The 23017-nt window shown below is 39.9% G+C and overlaps 2 protein-coding genes across 7 annotated transcripts; both read left to right on the forward strand.

Annotated features, from left to right (window-relative positions):
* Positions 1-5607: 5607 nt before the first annotated feature.
* LOC121981707 (myb-related protein 306-like) lies at positions 5608-10398 on the forward strand. Of its 6 annotated transcripts, none has more exons than XM_042534369.1 (7): positions 5608-6304; positions 6378-6469; positions 6602-6752; positions 7737-7965; positions 9100-9266; positions 9376-9505; positions 9630-10398. In XM_042534369.1, the coding sequence occupies exons 5-7, from the start codon at positions 9134-9136 to the stop codon at positions 10213-10215; spliced, it is 849 nt and encodes a 282-aa protein (XP_042390303.1). In that variant the 5' UTR covers positions 5608-6304; positions 6378-6469; positions 6602-6752; positions 7737-7965; positions 9100-9133; the 3' UTR covers positions 10216-10398. The 6 variants fall into 6 exon arrangements, with proteins under 6 accessions (XP_042390303.1, XP_042390304.1, XP_042390302.1 ...); XM_042534370.1 differs by having other exon boundaries at positions 6389-6469; XM_042534368.1 differs by having other exon boundaries at positions 5608-6469.
* A 2062-nt stretch (positions 10399-12460) lies between these two features.
* On the forward strand, positions 12461-13323 carry LOC121983229 (transcription factor ILI6-like). Its single transcript, XM_042536183.1, has 2 exons — positions 12461-12977; positions 13071-13323. Exons 1-2 carry the CDS (start codon positions 12852-12854, stop codon positions 13221-13223), a joined length of 279 nt encoding a protein of 92 aa, XP_042392117.1. The 5' UTR covers positions 12461-12851; the 3' UTR covers positions 13224-13323.
* Positions 13324-23017: the final 9694 nt, after the last annotated feature.

Genomic DNA, 23017 nt, shown 5'->3' on the forward strand with positions numbered 1-23017 from the left:
AAGAAGATGGAGTCCGAAGGACCGCTCGGATGGGATATCCGAATTCCACCTCCGTACGACAAAGAAGATTTCAATTATTGGAGGAAGCGGTTGGAGACATGGTTCCAAATGGATTGGAACCAATGGGTTGTCTTGAGTGACCCATTTGAAGCTCCTACGGACAAGAAGGGTAAACGCCTCCAACCTCGGCATTGGACCGAAGAACAACGGGAACAAGCGGAGGCCGATAAGAAGGTAACAAAAATCTTGTTAAATATATTACCTTCTAACATCCTTTTGAGTGTAGGTGAATACACAAGTGCATGTGATCTTTGGAAAAAGATCATTGTCCATCATGAGAACCCTACACAAATCCAAGAAGAGAAGCCCAAGGAGAAGGGCTCATTGGTCCAAGAAGAGAAGGACCAATCGAATGTTGACATAAGTTCAACATTCGAGGAGGAGAAGGAAGATGAGGAGGTATCATCCACATCTTCAAGGGAGGAAGAAGTGGAATCATCCACATCTTCAAGTGAAGAGGAAGAAGAGAAATCCGAGGAAGAGGAGATCTTGGAAGCTCAACCCTCCACCTCAACTACCAAGAAGAGCACAAAGGACCGCATCAAATGTTTTGAGTGTGGTAAGATGGGGCACTACAAGAGTAGGTGTCCTTCACTCAAGAAGGTAAAGGAGGTAAACCCTAAACTCACTAAAGTTAATTTAGAAACTAATGTGAGTTGTAGGAAGAAGAAGAAGGAGAAGAAGCACATTAGGTGCTTTACATGTGGTGAGTGGGGTCACTACCACACAAAGTGCCCAAGGAAAGGAGAGCTCATGAAATTAGTGGGAGAAGAAGGGAGCTTCCAAGGTAAAAACCAAGGTATCATTTAATGAATCCATTCCGTTGACATATGATAAAAAGCATGCTAGAAATAACTCTTATCATCTTAATGCTATTTATCATGAGAATAGGAGGCATGATAACCTTAAGGATAAATATATTCCTCCTTATGCTATATTTACCACACCTAAGGTTAGGAAGGTAAATAACAACTTAGGCAATAACACCAAGGATTTTAGATATATGCCTAAAAATAGAAATGCTCAAGGATTCAATGAAAAACCAAAATCTAGAGATTTATGGGATGAAAATCAAGTCTTGAGGACAAGACTTGATAATTTAGAAAGGACCTTAACAAGAATGGAAAATATTCTTAGGGGTCAAAATGAGCATAACCTAAGAAAAACTAGACAAGAGCCATCCAATGGCTATAGAGGTTTGGGATACAAACCTAAAGCCAAGAAGGATGTGACTTCCTTTCATAGGGTTCCATATAGTTATGGGACCAACCCTAGGTTTAGAGGTCAAGTTAAAGATACTAGGGAAGGAATCCCTAAGAGTATTTTTGGCAAGACCAATGTGACTAAGGCTCCAAAAAGGCCTAATAAAGTCACAAATAAGGTTACAAAGGGAGTTAACCCTAGAAGTGACCTAGTGGAAGTGACCAAGGCTTTTAAGAAGCCAAGAAAGGTCGTTAGGAAGGTATCTAGGGAAGTCATCCCTAGTGAGTACCTAGAGCATCCAAGGAGCACCAATAGGTATTGGGTTCCTAGGAACATATTCTCTACACCCTAGATGGGTTTAGAGTGTCAACTCCAATTGGAAAGGTAGTTAACCCAACCTTGGGAAAGTTGACACTTGAGAGCATTTTCAAAGTGATTGTTAACCTTTGAAAATGAAAAGGATGATAAGTGTTACTCTTTGAAAGAGTAAAATGTGTCAAAATTTGAGGAGTTAAATTTAATTTAAATTGACACACTAGAGAGAAGCAAAAGTGATGCCAAATTTAGAATTCGACATTTTCTTATGGAATTAAGGGAAATGTAAACCTTAATCTAAATTGTCACTCTTGGAAAAGAGTAACATGTGGCAAATCTTAAGGAATTATGTTTGAATTAAATTGGCGCAATGTGGAAAAACATAAGAAATACCAAATTGGGATTTTGGTATCTTCTTAGAGTAATTAAAGAAAAATCTAGGTCATAATGTAAGATGTTCACTCTTTGGAAGAGTGAAATGTGTCAAACTTTGAGGTTTTGAACTTAATTTAAATTGACACATTTAGAAAAGGATAAGAAATGCCAAGTTGGGATTTTGATATTTTCTTAAAAGGAAAAAGGCAAATCTAAGTTTTAATTTGATTTCATTTACTCTTGGAAAGAGTAAAATGTACCATACTTTGAGAAATTTGTTTAAGTTAAAATGACACAAATTTAGAAAGGAAAAATAAATGTCAAAATTGGGTTTTGGCATTTTCATGGAAAATCATGGGCAATTTAGGGTTAAATTTTGAGTTAGCTAGGATTAAGAATACTTAGATAGGTAATCTAGGTAAATTTTATTTATGCTAACTTGCCATGTTTTGTTTGCCTATCATATGTCATGACATCATATTTATATTTAGCATTCATATTTTATTATGAAAAATACAAAAATACCATGTCATGTCATACATACATCATGTAGCTATAGCTTGCTTTTCATTTTAAAAATTGCTTATTTTGATGTATGCCATGTAACATCATGCATTACTTTAATTCCCTTGTTGTTTAAGGACAAATGACATCTATTATAAATGGTAAATATCCCAACAAGAGGGATTATATCAAGTGGCATCCTAGATGGATGATCATGATTTTTACAATGCCTAGATAGAGATGCATGATCCCTTAGTTTAGGGCAAGACCAAATATACATCTCACAAAGAACTATAAGGTGACTTGTATGTGTTTTAATACACGTTAGATACAAGTGAGATGTTAAGATGGTGAACTAAACTCAAGATGTTGATCTAGTGCATCTTGTTGAGTTTTAGGTTCATTAAAACACATAGTTATGTGTCTTCCAATCATTGGGAAAGCTAATGTACAAGTCATGTGCATTGAGCTCAAAGAACGTGGTTGGATATTGGTTTTAAAAATAATTTCAAAATACTTTTGAAAAACCTTGGTGAAGACTATCTTTTGATAGTAATCATCATTGGAAAGTTAGACACAAACTAGGAGAAAACATTGAAATTTTCAAGAGTTTTCAAATTTGTGTCAATCTTTGAAAATAGGAAGTATTTTCATAGAAAACTATTTTTCCTTGATAAAGTATACTCTAAATAATGTCTACATGAGTTTTCATGATGAAAACAAGTATGGTTTGGTTAAGAAAAACCAAAGTGAAGTTTCGGTTGAGGTTAGTTTCATTATTGAATTTTTAACCTCAAAACTTCAAGTTTTGGCTTTCCTAATTATTTAGGAACCCCAAGTCATTGTTGGTGCAATGATAGAAGTTTAACCATGTTTTTAGGGGGAGTTACTCCTTTAAAACATAAAAATCTTTTCCAAGACCAAAAGGACGTCAAATGTTAAGGTAGCAAATGACATTGGTATGGGAGGTGTTGCCGAGGACAAGGGAGAGTCATCCAAGGCCAATAAGAAGGAATATGCTAGGGTAGCATATAATTATAGCAAGGATGGAGTGTCCAAGATTAAGGAAAAGAAGAAATTAATCAAAGACAAGGTGTCTAAGGTTAAGAAGGTGAGTTTAGTAGGCCAAGTGTCACCCGAGGTGCATCGAAGTGACCTAGCTATAGTGGATGAGTCACCAAGGGAGGTGACTAAGGTTAAGATTCCTAAGGTTAGGAAGAGCCTTTGGGACCCATGGTAGATGGGTTATCAAATGTGCCAAGTGGTTAGGAGACGGACTTAAGTCTCTAATATAGTGGGTTGACACAATTGAGTTGAGTTTCATGCATAGAAATATGAATTGGGTTCATATTGCATGAAAATTAGTTTTTGATATATAGATGCCATATAAACTAATGCTAGTGATGCATTATGGTTTAGTATGGGCAAATACATCAAGAGGAAGCCAAAACTAGGACTTTAAGTCAAGGCTCAATTGAACTTTTTAGCTAGTTTTGTGTTTTGTGTCAATCTTGGGATTGGTGATAGATATATTTTTATATATATTTTTCCCAAGTAGATATTGATATAATAGACCTCTCCACAAAATTTGGGGATTTTTGGAGGTCTGTGGAATTTCTGGCGCATTTCTGAAGTTGGCCAGAAAATGCTGATTTTTTCATGAATAGTGTACCAGTCGACTGGTACAGTTACCAGTCGACTGGTAACACTGTTCACGAGCACAGAATGTCTCTGTAAGCTCGTTTTCATGGGGGCAGTCGACTGGTACTTCTTGCAGTTGATACGGTCTAAAAATGTTTTTCAGCACTAGAAAATGACTAAAAGAGAGGTGAACATGTATGTAATCTTATGGGAAATTAATACATGATGTCTATGGTCATTAGAGGTCAAAGAGTCTGATAATTGGGATATTGTTGGAGCTCTTTTTTGATGTATGGCAAAGGGGGAGAAATTTAGGTTTAAGTGGGAAACCTACATACCTTTGCAAGAAATCCTAACTCAAGGGGGAGCTTAGGTGAAGGGGGAGCGATTGCTCATTTATTAGCAAAGGGGGAGAAGTTTACCTCTGCAATAAACTCATTTATTAGCAAAGGGGGAGAAGTTTACCTCTGCAATAAATCCTAACTCAAGGGGGAGCTTAGGTGAAGGGGGAGCCTAGGATTAGGTTCCATGATTTATGCATGTGTAGATTGCATGTTTATTTGCATTATTATTGATATATTATTTCCCTAACTTAAACTGTTTGCCAAACATCAAAAAGGGGGAGATTGTTGGAGCAATCTAGTGACCCTAGGTTTTGATGTTTGGGCAAAGGTTTAAGTTAGTTTTATTGTTGTATTTGATATGCATTGTGAGTGTGCAGGATACAGGTACAACAAGGAAGTCCAAGTGTGATCTTGGCAAGGGAGGAAAGTCCAAGGATGAGTCTTGGCAACGTAAGTCCAAGTGTAACTTGGCAATGGATGAAGTCCCGGAGGCGCGACCTCTTGGCAAAGGAAGACCCGACAACAATGACAAGGCCGATGGAAGCTCCAGAAGGCAAGACGTGAAGGATGGGGAGGCATCCGAGGGACGCAAGGCTGATGGAGGAGGCTAGAAGGCTAGGTCTAGGTTGGTCGGGCAGGGACGAGTGCCGAGAGATTGTACTCGGAGTAAAATATAAGAATTAGGGTTTCTTGTAGCAGATCTTGTAGGCGCATCGTGAAGATTGTAGCAATGATCGTATGTTTTAGCAGATCGCGTGCGCCGATCGGCAATCGAATGTGTGAAATCGAGCTTGGGGTGTAACGGCCGAATTTCCACAGAGGGCACTGCATGTTTTAGCAATCGACTGGTAGGTGGGTTTTCAACCCATGGGCTATAAAACCAAAGCTTGGGAGCTTGGTTTGAGTTGACGAAATTAGACTTGGTTAAGGTCTAATTAGTAGTCTACAAGTGCTCAAGAGTTTTCCTTGTGTCCAAGAGGTCTTGGTGAGTTTGTGGTGAGGTTTCTCCACCCACGAGGAGTGTGAGCTAGCCGGAGGTCTTCCGGGGAGTAATCCACCGACGGATAGGGATCGTCCACCTTACGGACACGCCGTGGAGTAGGAGCTTTATCTCCGAACCATGTAAATGATCGTGTAGCTTGGTTTGCATTCTTTCTTGTCTTGTATTTTGTTTAGCTTGTTTATTTTTGTATTATTCCGCTGCGCAAGCTAACAACGTAGGAAGCGAACGATTTGGGTGAGCCGCTATTCACCCCCCTCTAGCGGACGTCAAGGTCCCAATAGTAAACACAGTGCACATAATTGTATTCATACTTTGGCTTGTGCAGTGGGCGAGAAACTGTTCAAAACTTCAGCAGGATCCATCTTGTTAGGTTGCAGTTTTCATTTTGATCCAAAAGCCAGTTACATATGAGATCATTTTCTTGATTTAATCGTATACCATATTACTTTGTACTCTATGTTGATTTTTTTTGTAAATTTATTTATGGTGTAAACATCTGTTTGCGTGGTTGTAATTAATGTCTGAAGAACAGAGGCACAATTTATTAGAACTCCCTAAAACTAGTTTATTTATCTGCACCATGCCGTTCATGCCTGGATAACAGAATGGGTTAAGACATTGAAACTACACAACTATTTTATATTAAAGATAGATGTTAGAAACCCATTTTATATTCTGGGCCAGCCCAACCCACATGCACGTTTTGCAGCTTTAGGGCTTGATGTATTTGTCCTCCAATTCAACCTTTGTTTCCCTTCGAATGAGCAATGTCTATGCTAGTGCTTCCTTCAATTCTTCTCTCCCAAGGATTTACGAGCTACACTCCTCGATGATCGTCTTGCCTTCCCCATCTGCCACGGTAGGTTTTCCTGCATTGCAAGCGCTTTTTACAGTGTAAATTTGTATGTTTGTGTGAAATTTTAGTCGAGCAGTGCCTTGTTAGCGAGGAATTTTTGGGATTGAAGCAAGGAATAACGCTTAGGAAGGGAGTGCCAAGATAAGCAATTGGAGGATGCAGAGAAAGGTATGCACTTGTTCTCAAGTTAGTATCTCTTATGATGATTTACCATGCTTTCGATATGTTTCCTTTTACTTTATTTACTATAACATGGTTAAGAATTGGACTTCTGATGGATTTGTTTTGCCCCTTGTGAAGTACAATGGTTCTGCTAGGAAGCCTAGTCTCTCTGGGTTCTGCTCCAACATAAAATTGTATGCAATGCTGGTCGATAATCAAAACAAGAAGACTCTTCTACGGTAGCAAATTGCAGAAATCGATTCAGGAAGATCCTCCATGTACCAACATTGTAATTAAACACTATTCTAATGGGTTGTCTCCCTTGAGAATTCATTGTGTAGTCACTCTTCTAGGGAGACTGTTTTGTTCATTAATGTTCATGGTTCCAGTCTTATTGTATCATAGCTAAATACTAAACATGACCATAATTAAGTTATGTAAATAAATCAACATTTTTCCCTTGAAGCAGATGGAGTACAAGAAGAATGCTTACTATGCAGTGGAAAAGAATTTAATGCAGCTATTCTCTAAGGACCTTATGACTATTAGTTTAATCTTTTGAGTCAAAAGAGTGAATCTACTAGTCAATACTGGTCATGACTCTTGGAATTATTGTTTGATTAAGAAGATAGTTGAAAAAGTAAAATACTTTGTATGAGATAATGGTTCTCTGTTTTTGTAACTTTACTGATCTTGTCACTATGGTAGGCGTTGAGGTGATAATTCAATGTGTTCTTTCACTGGGATCAAAAGGTTACATGATACTTAGTACGTGAACAAGGTTTTAGACCATATGGATAGCTAATTTATACATTATGCATCTTGCACTGGAACTAGCTAGGGTGATATACAAATGATTATTTAGAAACATGAATATATGGATAGTGCACTTTCAGAATAGTTTAAGCTTTTAAAGATGTATGGTGTCTTCTTGTTATAGTTGATACTATGTTGGAGCACCTGTCATGAGTTTTAATCAATAGCTTTTCTTGCTATCACCTCTTTGTTATCTATCATTGTTGAATCTCACATTCTGGTCCTGCTCATGAAATCCTATGGATCTTGGCTTGCTATCTTTTGCAGTTTGTTCTTGTTGCACTGTACCATTCTATCAACTGACTCATCTAGATAGAGTTACTATTTTTTAGCCTTTTATGATACATTGATGAAAATCCAAAGAACTTTTTGCATTGAATTTCCTACTACTGTCTCTATGTTTGACGCTTTGAGTTGTTTGACAAGTTCTTATAATTCCACTGGTATTTGATTGCAGAAAGCTGCTCAAAAGATTGGAGAAGAATTGATCCAAGCGTGCAAAGATTTGAACATATCTGAAATATCTTCTTATGCTCGTAATGGTTGTACGAGGAGTGAATTTCAACTCGAATTTTGCAACATGTATGGTTAGGTGAAGAATGTTAATCTGCGGGTCGCATGCATATAACTTGGAGGGACAGCTAATTCAAACAAAAAGATTACATTTTCTGCCTCAGTTCCATCAGGTCGGTCCTCTCTTAATTAAAATTCACAATTCAAAGTTAATGAATTTAATACACATTTATGATCAAAACATTTGAAGGGGAGCCTTGGCGCAATGGTAAAGTTGTTGCCATGTGACCAAAAGGTCACGGGTTTGAATCCTGGAAACAACCTCTTGCAAAAAGAAGGTTAAGGCTGCGTACAATGGATCCTTCCCCGAACCCCGCATGACGGGAGCTTCGTGCACCGGGTTGTCCTTTTATGATCAAAACATTTAAAATGAGCTCTCTTTAATTTCCTCACGCACTAAAGATTAATGCCTGCATGTTCTTGTGCTGTAGCGCCTAGATTTCTTTTGATTCCACTACCACCTAGATATTGATAATAAAACATGTGCTCAAGATTATTTAAAGGCGTCTGGTAACAAAAAAAAGAGAAGATAATTTACCAAACACTTTATTTTTAACTTTTACCAAATTGTCTTAGTTTTCCGAACTTAGTTCTAGTTCATTGGATTATGCTTGATCTCCTTTTTACCAAACACTTTCTGTGTGTGATTCAGTAAATTTAGAAATTGGAGCATGATTTATTACTAGAGTGTGAGCTAGTAAATTCCCCTCAAATTAATTCAACTTATTAAATAAACAACTATGATATAATTTGAAGCATGCAATAACTCGGCATGGTATGTAAATGTCAGTGACTTTATAACTAGAGAGGGAGAGCACAAAAAATTGAGGACATGGGCAACGCCCAATTATGAATGTTGCATTTTTATAAATTTATATGAAAACTACACAAGGAATTGTATATATAGATGAATGTGCTAATAATCAATTACCAAAAATATAGAAGAGTTGCTTCACATAAATCTGTCCCGCTAAGAGAAATTAGAAGAGTAGCAGTAAGGAAAGCTTTACGGCTTCTTTTTTGGTGGCACTGTTAACTGCAGAATTGTTAAATCATAGCTCTTCAATTCCACATTGAATGGCTGCGGTTCTTTGAGGAGTTAATCTGACTTTACCTTGAGATATAGATACCAAAGGCCTCACTAAATGCACGCATCTGTCTTCTTTGACTCTTATTCCCTCTCCTTTGAACTCCACAAGCTGAGTTAAAGCTTGATCTTTTCGTTACATTTTGCTATATTGATTTAGAGATCAAGCTCCAGGAAGAGGAATTAAGAAGAAGATGGGAAGGCCACCTTGCTGTGACAAAGATGGTGTGAAGAAGGGACCTTGGACACCAGAAGAGGACATCCTCTTGGTCTCTTACATTCAACAGCATGGTCCAGGCAATTGGAGGGCTGTTCCTACCAACACTGGTCAGTTTTTTTTTCTTCTAAATTTTATCTTGTGGAAAAATTATGATTAATTTATTTTTGTTGTGCTAGCTGATCTTGATTTTCTTCAAAAATTAATTTGTATCTATAGGTCTGTTGAGATGCAGCAAGAGCTGCAGGCTTCGGTGGACTAATTATCTGAGGCCGGGGATCAAGCGTGGCAACTTCACTGATCAAGAGGAGAGGCTCATCATCCACTTACAGGCCCTTCTAGGCAACAGGTAATTTAGTCACTTCAGTATCAGCTCTGTCAAAAACATTTAAATTTTAAGAGAACAAAAACTGGATCTTGCTATTTTGTTTGTTTGTTTGAAATAAGAAGTCATTTGGTATTCTTTGAAACAGGTGGGCAACCATAGCTTCTTATCTACCGGAAAGAACAGACAACGATGTCAAAAACTACTGGAACACGCACTTGAAAAAGAGACTCGAAAATAAGCTTGCAGGAGGGCATGATTCGGTGCTCGCTCACCACCCCACGCCTAAGTCCAAGGGTCAGTGGGAGATGTGTGTCCAGGCTGACCCCCAATTGGCGAAGCGAGCACTCTCAGAGGCCTTGTCGGAGAAGAACTCCTCTAGTGATGCCGCGAACAATTATGCAGCAAGCGCCAAGAACATAGCGCGGCTTCTGGAGGGGTGGATGAAGAGTAACAATAGCAGCAGCAACAACGCTATGCTAAACTCTGGATTGCCAAATTCTGCATTGCTGAGCCAGATAAGTGCAAGCAGTACCTCCAACTACTTGGCGTCACTGGAGTCACTCGGCTCGTTTGGATTGGAGGATCAAGCGACTTCTGTGCAGGAGGGATCGCCGGGGACAGCCCACACGCCGCCATTAGAGCTGCTGAAGTCGTGGCTGCTTGATGCAAATGTTGGCGACGAAGAGCACCAAGAAAGTTTCCTCAGCATTGTGATGGATCAAACTAACTAAATCTAAATGATCGGAATACTAGTTTTAATCTGTATCGAAGCAAAATCTGAAGTTGAGATTTTGACGACTTGTCAAAAGAGAAATTTTTATAGCTTTGATTTGGATCTTAATTTGTTTCATGCGTCAACACGAATATTCTTGAAAACATTTGTAAGGATCATATTGAGAAGTTGATTTAATAAATGATTGTAGTTTGTTCCAAGTGGATAGGAAAATGATGAAGCAAATTGGAGGGTCCAATTAATTAAATGAGTTTGATTGATCACGACACTTGAGCAACTCCACGTGGAAGTCGGCCAATTAAATTCATTCTAGAAGATGAACAAGCTTAGAGACATTTACCTTGTGATCCAATATTTAGAATTTTACGGAAAACTATATTCTTTTTTTTATTTCAAAATAATAAATTACCCTTTAATCTTTTCCGCTTGATTAATATGATACAAAAGTATTAGTAGGTTGCCCCATAATTCATACATTTTAGAAGAAAAAAAGGTGCATCCTTTGAATCAAACAGCAGTCAGTCACGTCATGTTAATACTGTGAAGTGGATAATCTAAAACAATAACAAACCATATAATCACAAAAATCCTTCATAATAATAGGATTAGATCATATCAATAATGTCCAAAATTAACTTGGCAAACAAGTTAATAGAGTTCATTCCTTGAGATCACAACTTAGCTTTGAATTGTAGAAAAAACGTCTGTTTTACTGAATTTTCCCTTACAAGAACCACCTTGAGCAAATGACATATATTATCAAGTGGCATGCCTCTACTAAGCTTCATGCTTACAGAACTTGGACACTTCTTATAGCAACTCCATTGCTTCATATCTCGCTTGAAGAAGCCATTAGATTAAATCAGTTGTACTTTGTCGGTCAGGGGCTATGTAAAATATGAATGACCATGGGTTAAACAAACAGCAACAGTCCGAGTATTTACTGTGTATTCACATGATTCCAGATCATGCATTTGTCAGCTAGGCTCTTGGAGTTGTAGCTATGATCTTACGGATCAAATTTTGCCCAAAAGTTAAGATTCTGATTGATATTAGCAGGCTGTCTTATTGCTCCTCCATATGTTAACCACTCTTTTTGAGTTTAATATGTAGCTGACAAGGTCAGTTCTCAGTGATCGTGTGCTCCTGTTCCATGTTGGTAGATTCCCTTGGTCTTTTACTCCTCCTAGTCATAAACCTCTGAACGACTGATCTTGCTGTGGAATTATGCAATTTCAGAAATAAAACATATCCCAAGACGCTATTGTTCATCTTGCTTCAGCTTTTAACAAGAGAATTCCATCTCATTTCATGTTTTCCTTTCCTTTCTATTCTATAAATTTTACTGCAGAAATAGCATCCCCCAGGAAGGAAGGGGAGATCAGTGTGCTGATTAAAAATCAATGATCCTCGTGCCTTCTGTAAAGACCTTGCTGCAGTAGGATTAAGCTCATGTGCTGCTGCTGCCCAAGAATTTTCAGAAAAAATGATCTTCATTTGATCAGCTCAGAATACCAAAAATAGTAAAGGTATTCTTCATCTATGAACATAGTTCACCATTATTTTACTCAGGAGAGCCGGTTTCATCATTGGGTCGATCTTTATCAATATTCAAACTAAAAGGAAACGTGTGTCCAGTCAAACAGAGTAATCTTGATGGATACAGAGATGCAGACACCAAACCTTTTTTCCCCTATATTTATTTGCCGCAATTGGCTGGCTAGCAGAGAAGTACATCAGTTATTAACACTATATTCCTCACTATCTGGTAGATCTGCAGGATAGTTTAGCTTTCCAGATCTTTTTGGAAATCGTTTAATACTCGATTGCCTTAACTTAGCAGGCCCATTGTTTAAGTATTTTGCTTGGCTAACTATCCTTCTAGATCGAATCCTAAGAAGTATTAGTAACAGCAATAGAAAAAGTGTCTAAGAAATCAGATCCTTAACGATCTTCCTTTCTACTTTTATTTGTTTGAGATCTGTTACTTTCTTAAAGACATTAAAAAAACAACAACAAGGAGAAAACTCATTGCGTGATGGTATTCAATGCATGCTTATCTTAGCACATGCAATTTCATACTGGAAGAAGACAGGGCAATATGGTTTGCATGCTAGAACCTCTGCACATCTCGAGCGAAAGACAAGCTGTCGTGGGTCATGCATGCGAAGAAGATCTCGCTCGAATTGGATGTTCTCGCACTTTTCTTCAAATGCAACGACTAGCAGTACTACTTCTATTGCAATTTGCCATGGTCCCAACTCCAAGCTCTCGCTCGCTCGCTCGCTCGATTGCTTGCTAAACCTCCTCCCTCGATCCATGTGTGTTGGTGCAAATATTTTAAACCTCAACACAACGTGGTCTGCGTGGCTTCTCCTGACACAAGTCCTTCGTCTTTGTCCCTTAACCGAGGCACTTGGCCGCCATTAGAGCCCCACTTGCAGATACACAAAAATGGTGGTGGGACAGCATGGCGTATCCCTGGTTTCTCTACTTCGCTATTTATACTCGGAACTCGTCCAGTTGTTCCTCCCATGCAGCCTTGTCTTCCTCATTAACGCCTCACTAACTGCCACCCCTAGCTACCTCCCGAGTTCCTCCTCTGTTCTCGTATCTCTACGGCCGGGCCTATAGATGTCTGCCAGGAGGTCTCGCTCGAGGCAGGCGGGCGCGGGGAGGATCACCGACGAGCAGATCGACGATCTCATGTCGAAGCTCCAAGCTATTCTTCCTGAAGCTCGGCTCGGCCGCAACGACAGGGTAGGTGCATGGATGCGAGGCAACTCGATCGATCAGGCCGGGGATCTTGATGAGTTAATTAATTAAAAGAGTAGTGTTGCATTGTGGATGCAGGTGTCGGCGGCCAAGGTCTTGCAGGAGGCTTGCAGCTACATCAGAAGCTTGCACAGGGAGATGGATGACCTGAGTGAGAGGCTGTCGGAGTTGCTCTCCACCACAGAGATGAGCAGCGCGCAGGCCGCTGTCGTTCGGAGTTTACTGATGTGATGAACTAGATTGGGTTTAGCTCCCTGCAGGTTTCTTCTACCTATTAATTAATACCTGAGTGTTCTTCGATCGATGTAATACTACTGCTTGATTTTTATTTCTTCTTCTTCTTCTTCTTCTTCTTCTTCTTGGCATCGATGAGTAAATTAAGTTGCTTCTCTTCTCCGATGCCAAGATAGATCACGACCAGTCTCTCTCATTTCCAGCATGATCTCTTTCTTCCTCGAAGAGTTCCATTGGGCATCACGGTTTCACGGACGATGCCCATTTGCGACGTTCCAACGTCAAGTAAAAAAAACAAAATCTACCTCTTTTTAAATGAGGATACTTATAACCGTACTTAAAATATTAAAAAAAAATCAACGTGAGGTTTCAATATAATTGTCTTGAATAAACTAAAATATCTTTAAATGTTGGTGCGGTGCAAAATGATAGTCAATAGATTTTTGATCTTCTCCATTCCTATTGGTTAATAATAATAATAATAAAAATAAAATAAAGTATATTTTGAGGAAGAAAATGACTTTTGTTTTAACCCATTTTGTCTACTAACCCATCGTTTTGGAGAGGTTTATGAAATAAAAAGTTGAATAAAAAAGTTTGAAGTTTGAAATATTTATTTTAAGAACAGTAGCAAAAAAATTTCAAAGTTTTTTTCGCCAGGAATATGGATGGGATATAGAGATATTAAATATAATAATAATAAATAAATATGTACGATTATATAATTTTTAAAGAAAATATTGAAAGATTATTTTGACTAATGAAGAGAGCTTAAATTTTTATGCTTTCAATATTACATTGAGTGGCATATTGAAGATAAAAATTAAAAAAAAAAAATCTAAATCTGACGATTGAATACGCCCTGACTACTCGTTGAATTACTCAATCTAAAGGAAGTAAATATATGGAGAATATTAACATATTTTGCTTATGCTACACACCATAGGTGCATCTAATTGTAATATTTTTAAAGCTTATGGTTTAAGATTTAGGATATAGTATTTAGTTAAAGAAAATGGAAAAAAAAATACATATGAGCACATATTACTTCTAGACTTCTCAATCACTCAGTCATGGATGGGGAGTCAGGTCCGATAGCACTACTCATATAAGGATTTGATATCCTCCCTGACTCATTGTCCGCTAGGTACAACCGCAACTGAGCGGTCAAAGTAGCCGAAAGTAATCCGGGTGCCCTAAAGTGAATGCATTTAGGGAGCCTGGAGCACCCGGAGTGCCCCCTATCACTTTCTGATGGCCAAACCACTCAGTCATGGATGTGAGTCGCGGAGGGCGAGTCAGGGAGGATATCAAATCCTTATATAAGTAGTGATATCTATAGGTCCCGATAGAGGCTGGCTAAAGGGGATGAATAGCCCTGAAAATTAATTAGATAAATTTCTCTTGTAATTACTTTAGCAATGATGCATAGTTAATTAAAAAAATAAAATAAATGAAGAGGACTAAGAAATTTTACTTGGTTACAACATAGGTAGTTGACTAGTTGTTAATCCAAAACAGTTGAAAACTCCATTAAAAATCTCTTACATGAAGGCGGAGTATCCTTTTACAGTCTTTGAAAGCTCAAAAATAGTTAGGAAGATTAATACAATGATTGATATAAAATTCTTAACTCTATGGGACTTTTTATGGTCTCCTAGGATAAGTTATCGTTGCTTGGAGATGCCTCCAAAGCTAGCCAGGGCGTCTCCAAGTGGATAAAATTTTATCCACTTTTCAACGGTCATGTAACGACTCTGACTAGTTAGAGACACTTTCAATGTGATTGGAGACGCCTCAACACTATTCATCTAAGACGCTTTAGATCACCTAAGGTGCCCTCGCGCCCCGCAGATTGGAGGCACCTCGGCAGTATTCATCTAAGGCTCCTCTAACTCTATTAGAGGCACCTAGAGTGCTATTCATCCGAGAATGAACAACTCCAATCGCTTGGGCGATGCTCCATTCTTCCAAAGTTGAGTTCACCTAACCCAATTCCTATCTTCTCCTCGAACAGGCTTCCTCCCGACTTGTCATCTCTTGAACACTCTGCGTGCTTCCTTCTCACTCACTAGTATTCTTTTCCGTAGCTTTTCTCCCTTAGATGCACCGAGCATGTCCACTCATTTCCATGCCACCCTTTTCGTCGCCGCATCTTTCACTCGACTTCTTGTATTTCTAAGTTCATGTACATTTAGACACAAGACATAAAAACTGTTGCTACAGTCTGACCTGGCTGTTGTTTTGATGTTGACACGGATTTAAGTTTGGATCAGATATTAATTAGATTCAGACTGATTAATGATCAAGGTTGATCATGTGGAGAGGAAAAGTCCAAGTACGGATATTTGGCACGTGAAGTCGGAGAGGGCTCGGCAGCTCATTCTCCGGACTAGGTCAGAGAGGGCTCGGTAGCTCGTTCTCTGGACCGGACGAAGTCGGAGAGGGCTCGGTAGCTCGTTCTCCGGACTAGGTCAGAGAGGGCTCGGTAGCTCGTTCTCTGGACCGGACGAAGTCGGAGAGGGCTCGGTAGCTCATTCTCCGGACTAGGTCAGAGAGGGCTCGGTAGCTCGTTCTCCCGAACCCTAAGCGGAGAGGGCTCGAGCTCGTTCTCGGACTAGGTCGAGAGGGCTCGAGCTCGTTCTCCGGACTAGGTCGGAGAGGGCTCAGCTCGTTCTCTGGACCGACGAAGTCGGAGAGGGCTCGGTGAGCTCATTCTCCGGACTAGGTCGAGAGGGCTCGTAGCTCGTTCTCCGGAGGAGGGCTCGGCACTGGCTCGTTCTGGACTAGGCCGAGAGGGGCTCGTGCTCGTTCTCAACCGGACGAAGTCGGAGAGGGCTCGGCACTGTTCTCCGGACTATGTCGAGAGGGCTCGATCTCGCTCGAACCGACCAAGTCGGAGAGGGCTCGGCGGCTCGTTCTCGGGACTAGGTCGAGAGGGCTTGGTAGCTCGTTCTCGGACCAGGAAGACATTATGGTTTAGGGGTGGAGGCTCTAAAACTAATGAGTTGATCGGATCGGCGGCGATCGATCCGGATACTCAGTGAACGATCGGTCTCGTGACCGATCGGTAACCACATATACATTGGATTATCTGATCGGTCTCGTGACCGATCGAACTCCGTAAGCGATCTCAGGCTATCGATCGGAACTGGACCGATCGAACGAGCAACGAAAACCATGGGGATCGGCGTGGACCGATCACATTTATAGCTGATCGGTCCACGCCGATCAGGATATCGAACCGATCGGGTGTGTCCTGATCGGTCAGAGTTATGGATCGGTGCATTGACCGATCCACAACAATGTCGTTTGTTTCTGCTGCTTCTCTGATATTTCTGATTCACTTCTGATTCACCTGATCAAATCATCTGCTGTGAGATTTTTAAGTTACAGGTTGCAGGTGTCGTGCCAATGGTTGATTTCAAATTAAGCTCCATCAGAAGAATAAGATCAAGTGATCTTTCTGCTGTGTTCCGCTGCAAATGGTGCATTTGGAGCATCAACGTTCACTGGCGGCGATCAGTGGCTACATCTTGACTCTTGCTCATTGGTTCGAGCTCAGAGACACCAGTGAAGACCATGGATGGTATTGGTGTGAGTTCAGAGAACCAGATGAGGAGGAAGAGTGACTGGCGACGCAGTGATTCGATACAGGTGACAGCGATTCGGCTCTGGCTGAAGACAGTGAGCAAGCAGAATAAGAAGGAGGAAGAAGAGAGGCTTGACGAGGAACTGGAAAAACTCTCTGTCGCTTAAGCAAGAGGCTGTGTCATTGAGCTCTTGGCTGAAGCTTCCTTCTGTCTTTGCGTTTTTCACTTCGTGGCTGTAAGTTCATTTGCTCAATCCTTTAGCCACTGAACTCTGTAAGTCATTGTGCTTTATTTTCAAATCTATTCTGTGACTTTTGTAGAGAGGTTACTCCACCGAGAAGGAGCAATACTTAGCCGAAATATTGTCCGGGGTGTGATCTACCGAAAGATCAAGGGATCGTCCACCTTACGGACACGCCGAGGAGTAGGGGCAAGTTATCCCCGAACCTCGTATATACTTGTGTAAGCTGTGGGTTGGTTTTCTTTCCTTGCATCAATTTTTGTTTTGTCTACTTCCGCTGTGCTAACAAAGTTTTGTGAGGAAATTGATTGAGTTTTTAGTGGAGGCTATTCACACCCCCCCTCTCTAGCCATCCGAAGGTCCTAACAAGTGGTATCAGAGTAAGACGCTCTTCATCCGGATTAACACCCTAAAGAGCAAGAAGATGGCTATGAAGGAAGGTTTTAGTACCAATCGCCCACCCTACTTCGATGGAGCGGACTTCCAATATTGGAAGAGCCGTATGGAGTATTATCTCAAGACCGACATCTCCATGTGGTTCTCGGTCAAGGAAGGTTTCACACCTCCGAAGGATGAAGAAGGTAAGGAACTAGAGTCGTCAAGGTGGTCCGCCGAGCAAACTCGCAAAGGACAAGCCGATGCCAAGGCAGTGGTCACTCTACAATGTGGGATAGCCAAAGATCAACTTGTCAAGGTAGGTCCATTTGTGAGTGCAAAGGACTTGTGGAACAAGCTCATCGAGCTCCAAGAAGGAACTTGAGACTCTCGGATCTCCAAGAGAGACTTGTTCCTAAACCAACTACAAAATCTCACCATGAAGGAGAGCGAAACGGTAAGTGAACTACACGGAAGGTTCAAAGAGATCATCAATGGTCTCCATTCCGTAGATGAACGCGTAGAAAATCGCGATCTCGTAAGGTACGCTCTCAAAGCCTTTCCAAGGAATGCCTTGTGGTCATCTATGGTAGATGCCTACAAGGTCTCCAAGGACCTTTCAATTGTTAAGTTAGATGAATTCTTTTGTGAAATGGAACTTCATGAACTCGCTAACAAGGGTCAAAAAGAGAAAGGTATTGCTTTAGTTGCAGGAGAAAAGAGCAAGGATGGAAGAAGGAAGAAAGAAAAGAAGAAGGAGAAAGAGATTCCTACATCCTCATCCTCTTCCGAGTCCGATGATGAAGGAGGATCATCATCAAGCGAGATGGCCAACTTCGTGAGAAGAATCATGAGAAGGAGCCGGAGATACAAAGGGAAAGGTAAGTCTATTGATCAAAATATTGATAAGACTAACGTTACATGTTATGAGTGTAGCAAGAAAGGACACTATCGGAGCGAGTGTCCAAAACTCAAGAAGAAGGAAGAAAGGACCAAGAAGAAGAAAGCTCTCAAAGCTTCTTGGGATGAATCCTCCTCAAGCTCATCGGAGGAAGAGAAGGAGAAAACCACTCGTCAATTAGCACTCATGGCAAGGGAAGAATTGGAGTCCGGAAGTGATACATCAGTCGCGGCTTCATCATCTTCGGATGATGAAGAGGTAACTTCTCCACATTTAGAAAAATGCTATAAAACTATTGCACATTTATCAACTTTGCTTAAGAAATCAAAAACTGAAATCAAATTATTAAAAGAAGAAGTAGAACACTTGAAGACTCTTAGGGAAGATGAGGTTGATGACCTTCATCAAGAGCTTCTTGAGGATGAAAACAAAGCTCTAAAGAGTGAAGTTGAGAAATTCTCAACTAGCTCTAAGACCTTAGATATGATTCTAAATGCCCAAAGGGCAGTATACAACAAGACTGGATTAGGATATCAACCTAAGGAGTCTAGTTTCATTTCCTTAGTGTCTAGAACCCAATTTCATAAATCACATGCTTCTAGGGTTCATGAGACTAGGAAGGGTGTGACCAAGGCATGGGTTCCTAGGTCTTTCATTGTAGATGCATTAGGTCCCAAGATTTGGGTACCTAAAACATCTATCTTTCGTGTCTTGTAGGCATTTGTCAAGGGGGAGCATCTATCAACTTGGTTTGTTGATAGTGGATGCTCCAAGCACATGACCGGGGACAAGTCACTCTTTACTACCCTTCAAAACAAAAATAGAGGTAATGTGTCCTTTGGTAATAATGGTAGCCTTAAGGTTATAGGAGTTGAAGATATTCAAATATCCGAATGTCTCCAAATCAAAAATATCCTTCTAGTCAAGGGGATGACTTTTAATCTCCTAAGTGTCAACCAATTGTGTGATACGGGTTACACAATTGAGTTTCATTCAAGTCAATGTCTGGTCAAACACATTGACACACTTGACACAGTACTAGTAGGCACAAGGGTAGATAACATTTATCAAGTATCTTTTAAAAGTGCTACTGATGCCTCTGCTAAGTGTTTCATGTCAAAAGAAGAAGAATCATGGCTGTGACATAGAAGGTTGACCCACGTAAACATGAAGAACATTCGAAAACTGGCCAACAAAGGATTAGTGCGAGACTTACCAAGCATCAAGTACCAAAAGACAAAATTATGTGATGCATGTCAAAAGGGTAAGCAAACAAAAGCGGCTCATAAAGGTAAAAGCGCTGTAAGTACATCTACTGCTTTAGATTTATTGCATATGGATTTGTTTGATTGTAGCAATGTTATTTCATTGAATGGTAGTAGATACTGCTTAGTGATCATTGATGATTTTACTAGATATACATGGACTTTCTTTTTGAAAAATAAGGATCAAACCATAGATGTTTTTGTTTCTTTTTGTAGAAGAACTGAAAATGAAAAATCAACAACAATTAAAACAATTAGAAGTGATCATTGTAGAGAATTTCAAAACCATAGATTTTTAGAATTTTGTCAAGAAAAAGGATATAGGCATGAGTTCTCTACTCCAAGGACCCCACAACAAAATGAGGTTGTGGAGAGAAAGAACCGAGTCTTGCAAGAGGCTGCACGAAGCATGCTCAATGAGTACTCACTACCAAGCTACTTATGGGCTGAAGCGGTAAATATCGCTTGCTATGTGCAAAATCGAGTCTTGATACATAGGTTTTTAGGAAAGACTCCCCATGAACTTTGGTTTGGGAAACCCCTTACGATTAAACATCTTAGGGTGTTTGGTTGTAAGGTGTTTATCCTGAACACCAAGGATCATCTTGGAAAGTTCACGGCTAAGGCTGACGAAGGGATACTAGTTGGGTATTCTCTCACCAGCAAAGCCTATCGAGTCTACAACAATAGGACTAAGTTGATTGAAGAGTCCTCAGATGTAGCATTTGAAGAAATCCCTAAATCAAATGATCAATTAAGGGATGTAGGAGAAATTCAATTTGAACTTAGAAATCTAAGTCTAAATGATCAAAACATAGAGAGAGTCGAAGTTGACTCCGATGACGATGCGCAAAGGCAAGAGAGAGCTCAGTCTGATCCTTTACCTGATACTGAGCCCCTGCCTGTGTCTAGTGAGATAACTCATGAGGCATCGACACCAAGGCAATCTAGGATAGCCTCTAGTCATCCCCAAGACCAGATTGTGGGAGACATTCAACAAGGGGTTAGGACTAGATCATTCTTTAGAAATGAGTCTAATGAGGTCGCCTTGATCTCAGAAATCGAACCAAAATTAGTTGATGAGGCATTGCACGATCCTGATTGGATCATAGCTATGCAAGATGAGTTAGGTCAATTTGAAAGGAGCCAAGTGTGGGACTTAGTTCCTAGACCTAAGAAGACCACCATTATTGGAACCAAATGGGTCTTCAAAAATAAGTTAAACCAAAAGGGAGAAGTAGTAAGAAACAAGGCAAGACTTGTAGCCAAGGGTTATAGTCAAGTCGAAGGCCTCGATTATGATGAGACTTATGCTCCCGTGGCTCGATTAGAGTCCATTCGTTTAATGCTAGCTTTTGCTGCACATAGAGGCTTCAAGCTCTATCAAATGGACGTCAAATCGGCCTTCTTAAATGGTTTCATTAAAGAAGAGGTCTATGTTGAACAACCACCGGGGTTTGTGAATACTGAAGTTCCAAACCACGTGTACAAGCTCAAGAAAGCTCTTTATGGGCTTAAACAAGTACGTCGAGCATGGTACGAAAGGTTGTCAACTTACTTACTAGAAAAGGGCTTTGTAAGAGGTCAAATAGACCCAACACTATTTCTGTGTAAAAATGGTGAAGACATATTTGTAGCCCAGGTGTATGTCGATGACATAATTTGTGGCTCAAATAACAAGGGCTATTTGAATTAATTTATCACTCACATGGAAAGTGAGTTTGAGATGAGTCTAGTGGGAGAATTGACATTCTTCCTTGGACTTGAAATCAAACAAACTCGAGATGACATTTATGTCCATCAAACACAATACACTCAAGAGATGCTCAAGAAATTCAAAATGAGTGACTCTAAGGAAGTATCCACTCCAATGGCAACAAACACTCGCCTTGACAATGATGAGAATGGAAAACCAGTTGATCTAACGCAATATAGAAGCATGATCGGTAGTCTTCTATATCTCACAGCTAGTCGACCAGACATACTTTTTGCTGTGGGCATGTGCGCTAGATTTCAAGTCTGTGCCAAGGAATCTCATTTAATTGCAGTTAAGAGAATTCTGAGATACCTTAAGGGCACAATTAGAGTAGCTCTATGGTACCCTCGTACGGAGTCTTTTGACTTGGTAGGTTATACCGACTCCGATTATGTTGGGTGCAAATTGGATCGAAAAAGTACTAGTGGGGGTTTCCAATTTTTAGGATCATCATTGGTTAGTTGGTCTAGTCGGAAGCAACATTGTGTTGCTCTCTCCACGACCGAGGCTGAATACATTGCCATGGGTGAGAGTGTATCACAATTGTTGTGGATGATCCACACTCTAGAAGATTATGGGCTTTTATATAAGGGAGTGCAAGTGTTGTGTGACAACATCAGCACAATAAACCTAACAAAAAATCCAGTCCATCATTCAAGGACCAAACATATTGAAGTGCGTCATCACTTCATTAGAGATCACGTAGCTAGGGGAGACGTTGCACTCATATATGTTGAGTCAAAGTCAAACCTAGCCGATATCTTCACCAAACCTCTTCCGGAAAATGAATTTAATCATTTGAGGAGAGAATTGGGAATGTGTTTGACTCAATAAGCAATTAGGACCCCATTATGATCAATAAGGACAATTAAAACACCAAGAGAAATTGGGAAATCAATTTGGGCAACTTGGGGACATCTCACACTAACTATAGGATTAACAAATGATTTTTGTTTGTTAGAAATGGGGTGAGATGCTAGGATCAGTCGAATTATTCAAAATGTATCATGCATCCCTTGAATAATTAGGTTGAAGAGACATAAATTGAGTATGGGAAAAACCATTACATAATTCATGTGTATTTGGTTCCTAGATCTTACTCATATATTTCAACCAAGGAAACTTGGTTGGATCTTTATCTAGAAATAATGTAATTTTGGTTGATGGTCTGTTTGATACATTTGAACGATACTTTTCATGATTTTGATTGATACTAGGACAAGTCTTTGAAAGAATGATAGCAAGTTGGTTATATTTTGACAAACTTGAAACTGAACATAACAAGTCGAAAATTTCAGTTTTCAGGCCTTAAGTTGCCTGTTTTCTAAATGTCTGAAATTTTTGGGCTATAAACAATTTCAGACCATAATCTTTAGGAAATAGTTATGCTTGTAGATCCTCCAGGTTCTAGGTACTGAACTTGAAAGTTTTCCTGGAGACACTTCTATGAATTATCGAACATCTCTATGAATTTCAGTTACTGAAATTACTGAAAAATTTAAGTATCAGACACTGATCGGTCTACGGACCGATCTCTCCACCCTTCCGTGTGTAATCTGATCGGTCCAGAGACCGATCAGGTCAGCCTAGCACGCAGAACCCGCTACTGATCATTTTCTGATCGGTCTACAGACCGATCAGGAAGTTCCCTGATCGGTCC

This window comes from Zingiber officinale, chromosome 5A (genome assembly GCF_018446385.1).
Source record: "Zingiber officinale cultivar Zhangliang chromosome 5A, Zo_v1.1, whole genome shotgun sequence".
Taxonomy (NCBI): Eukaryota; Viridiplantae; Streptophyta; class Magnoliopsida; order Zingiberales; family Zingiberaceae; genus Zingiber; species Zingiber officinale.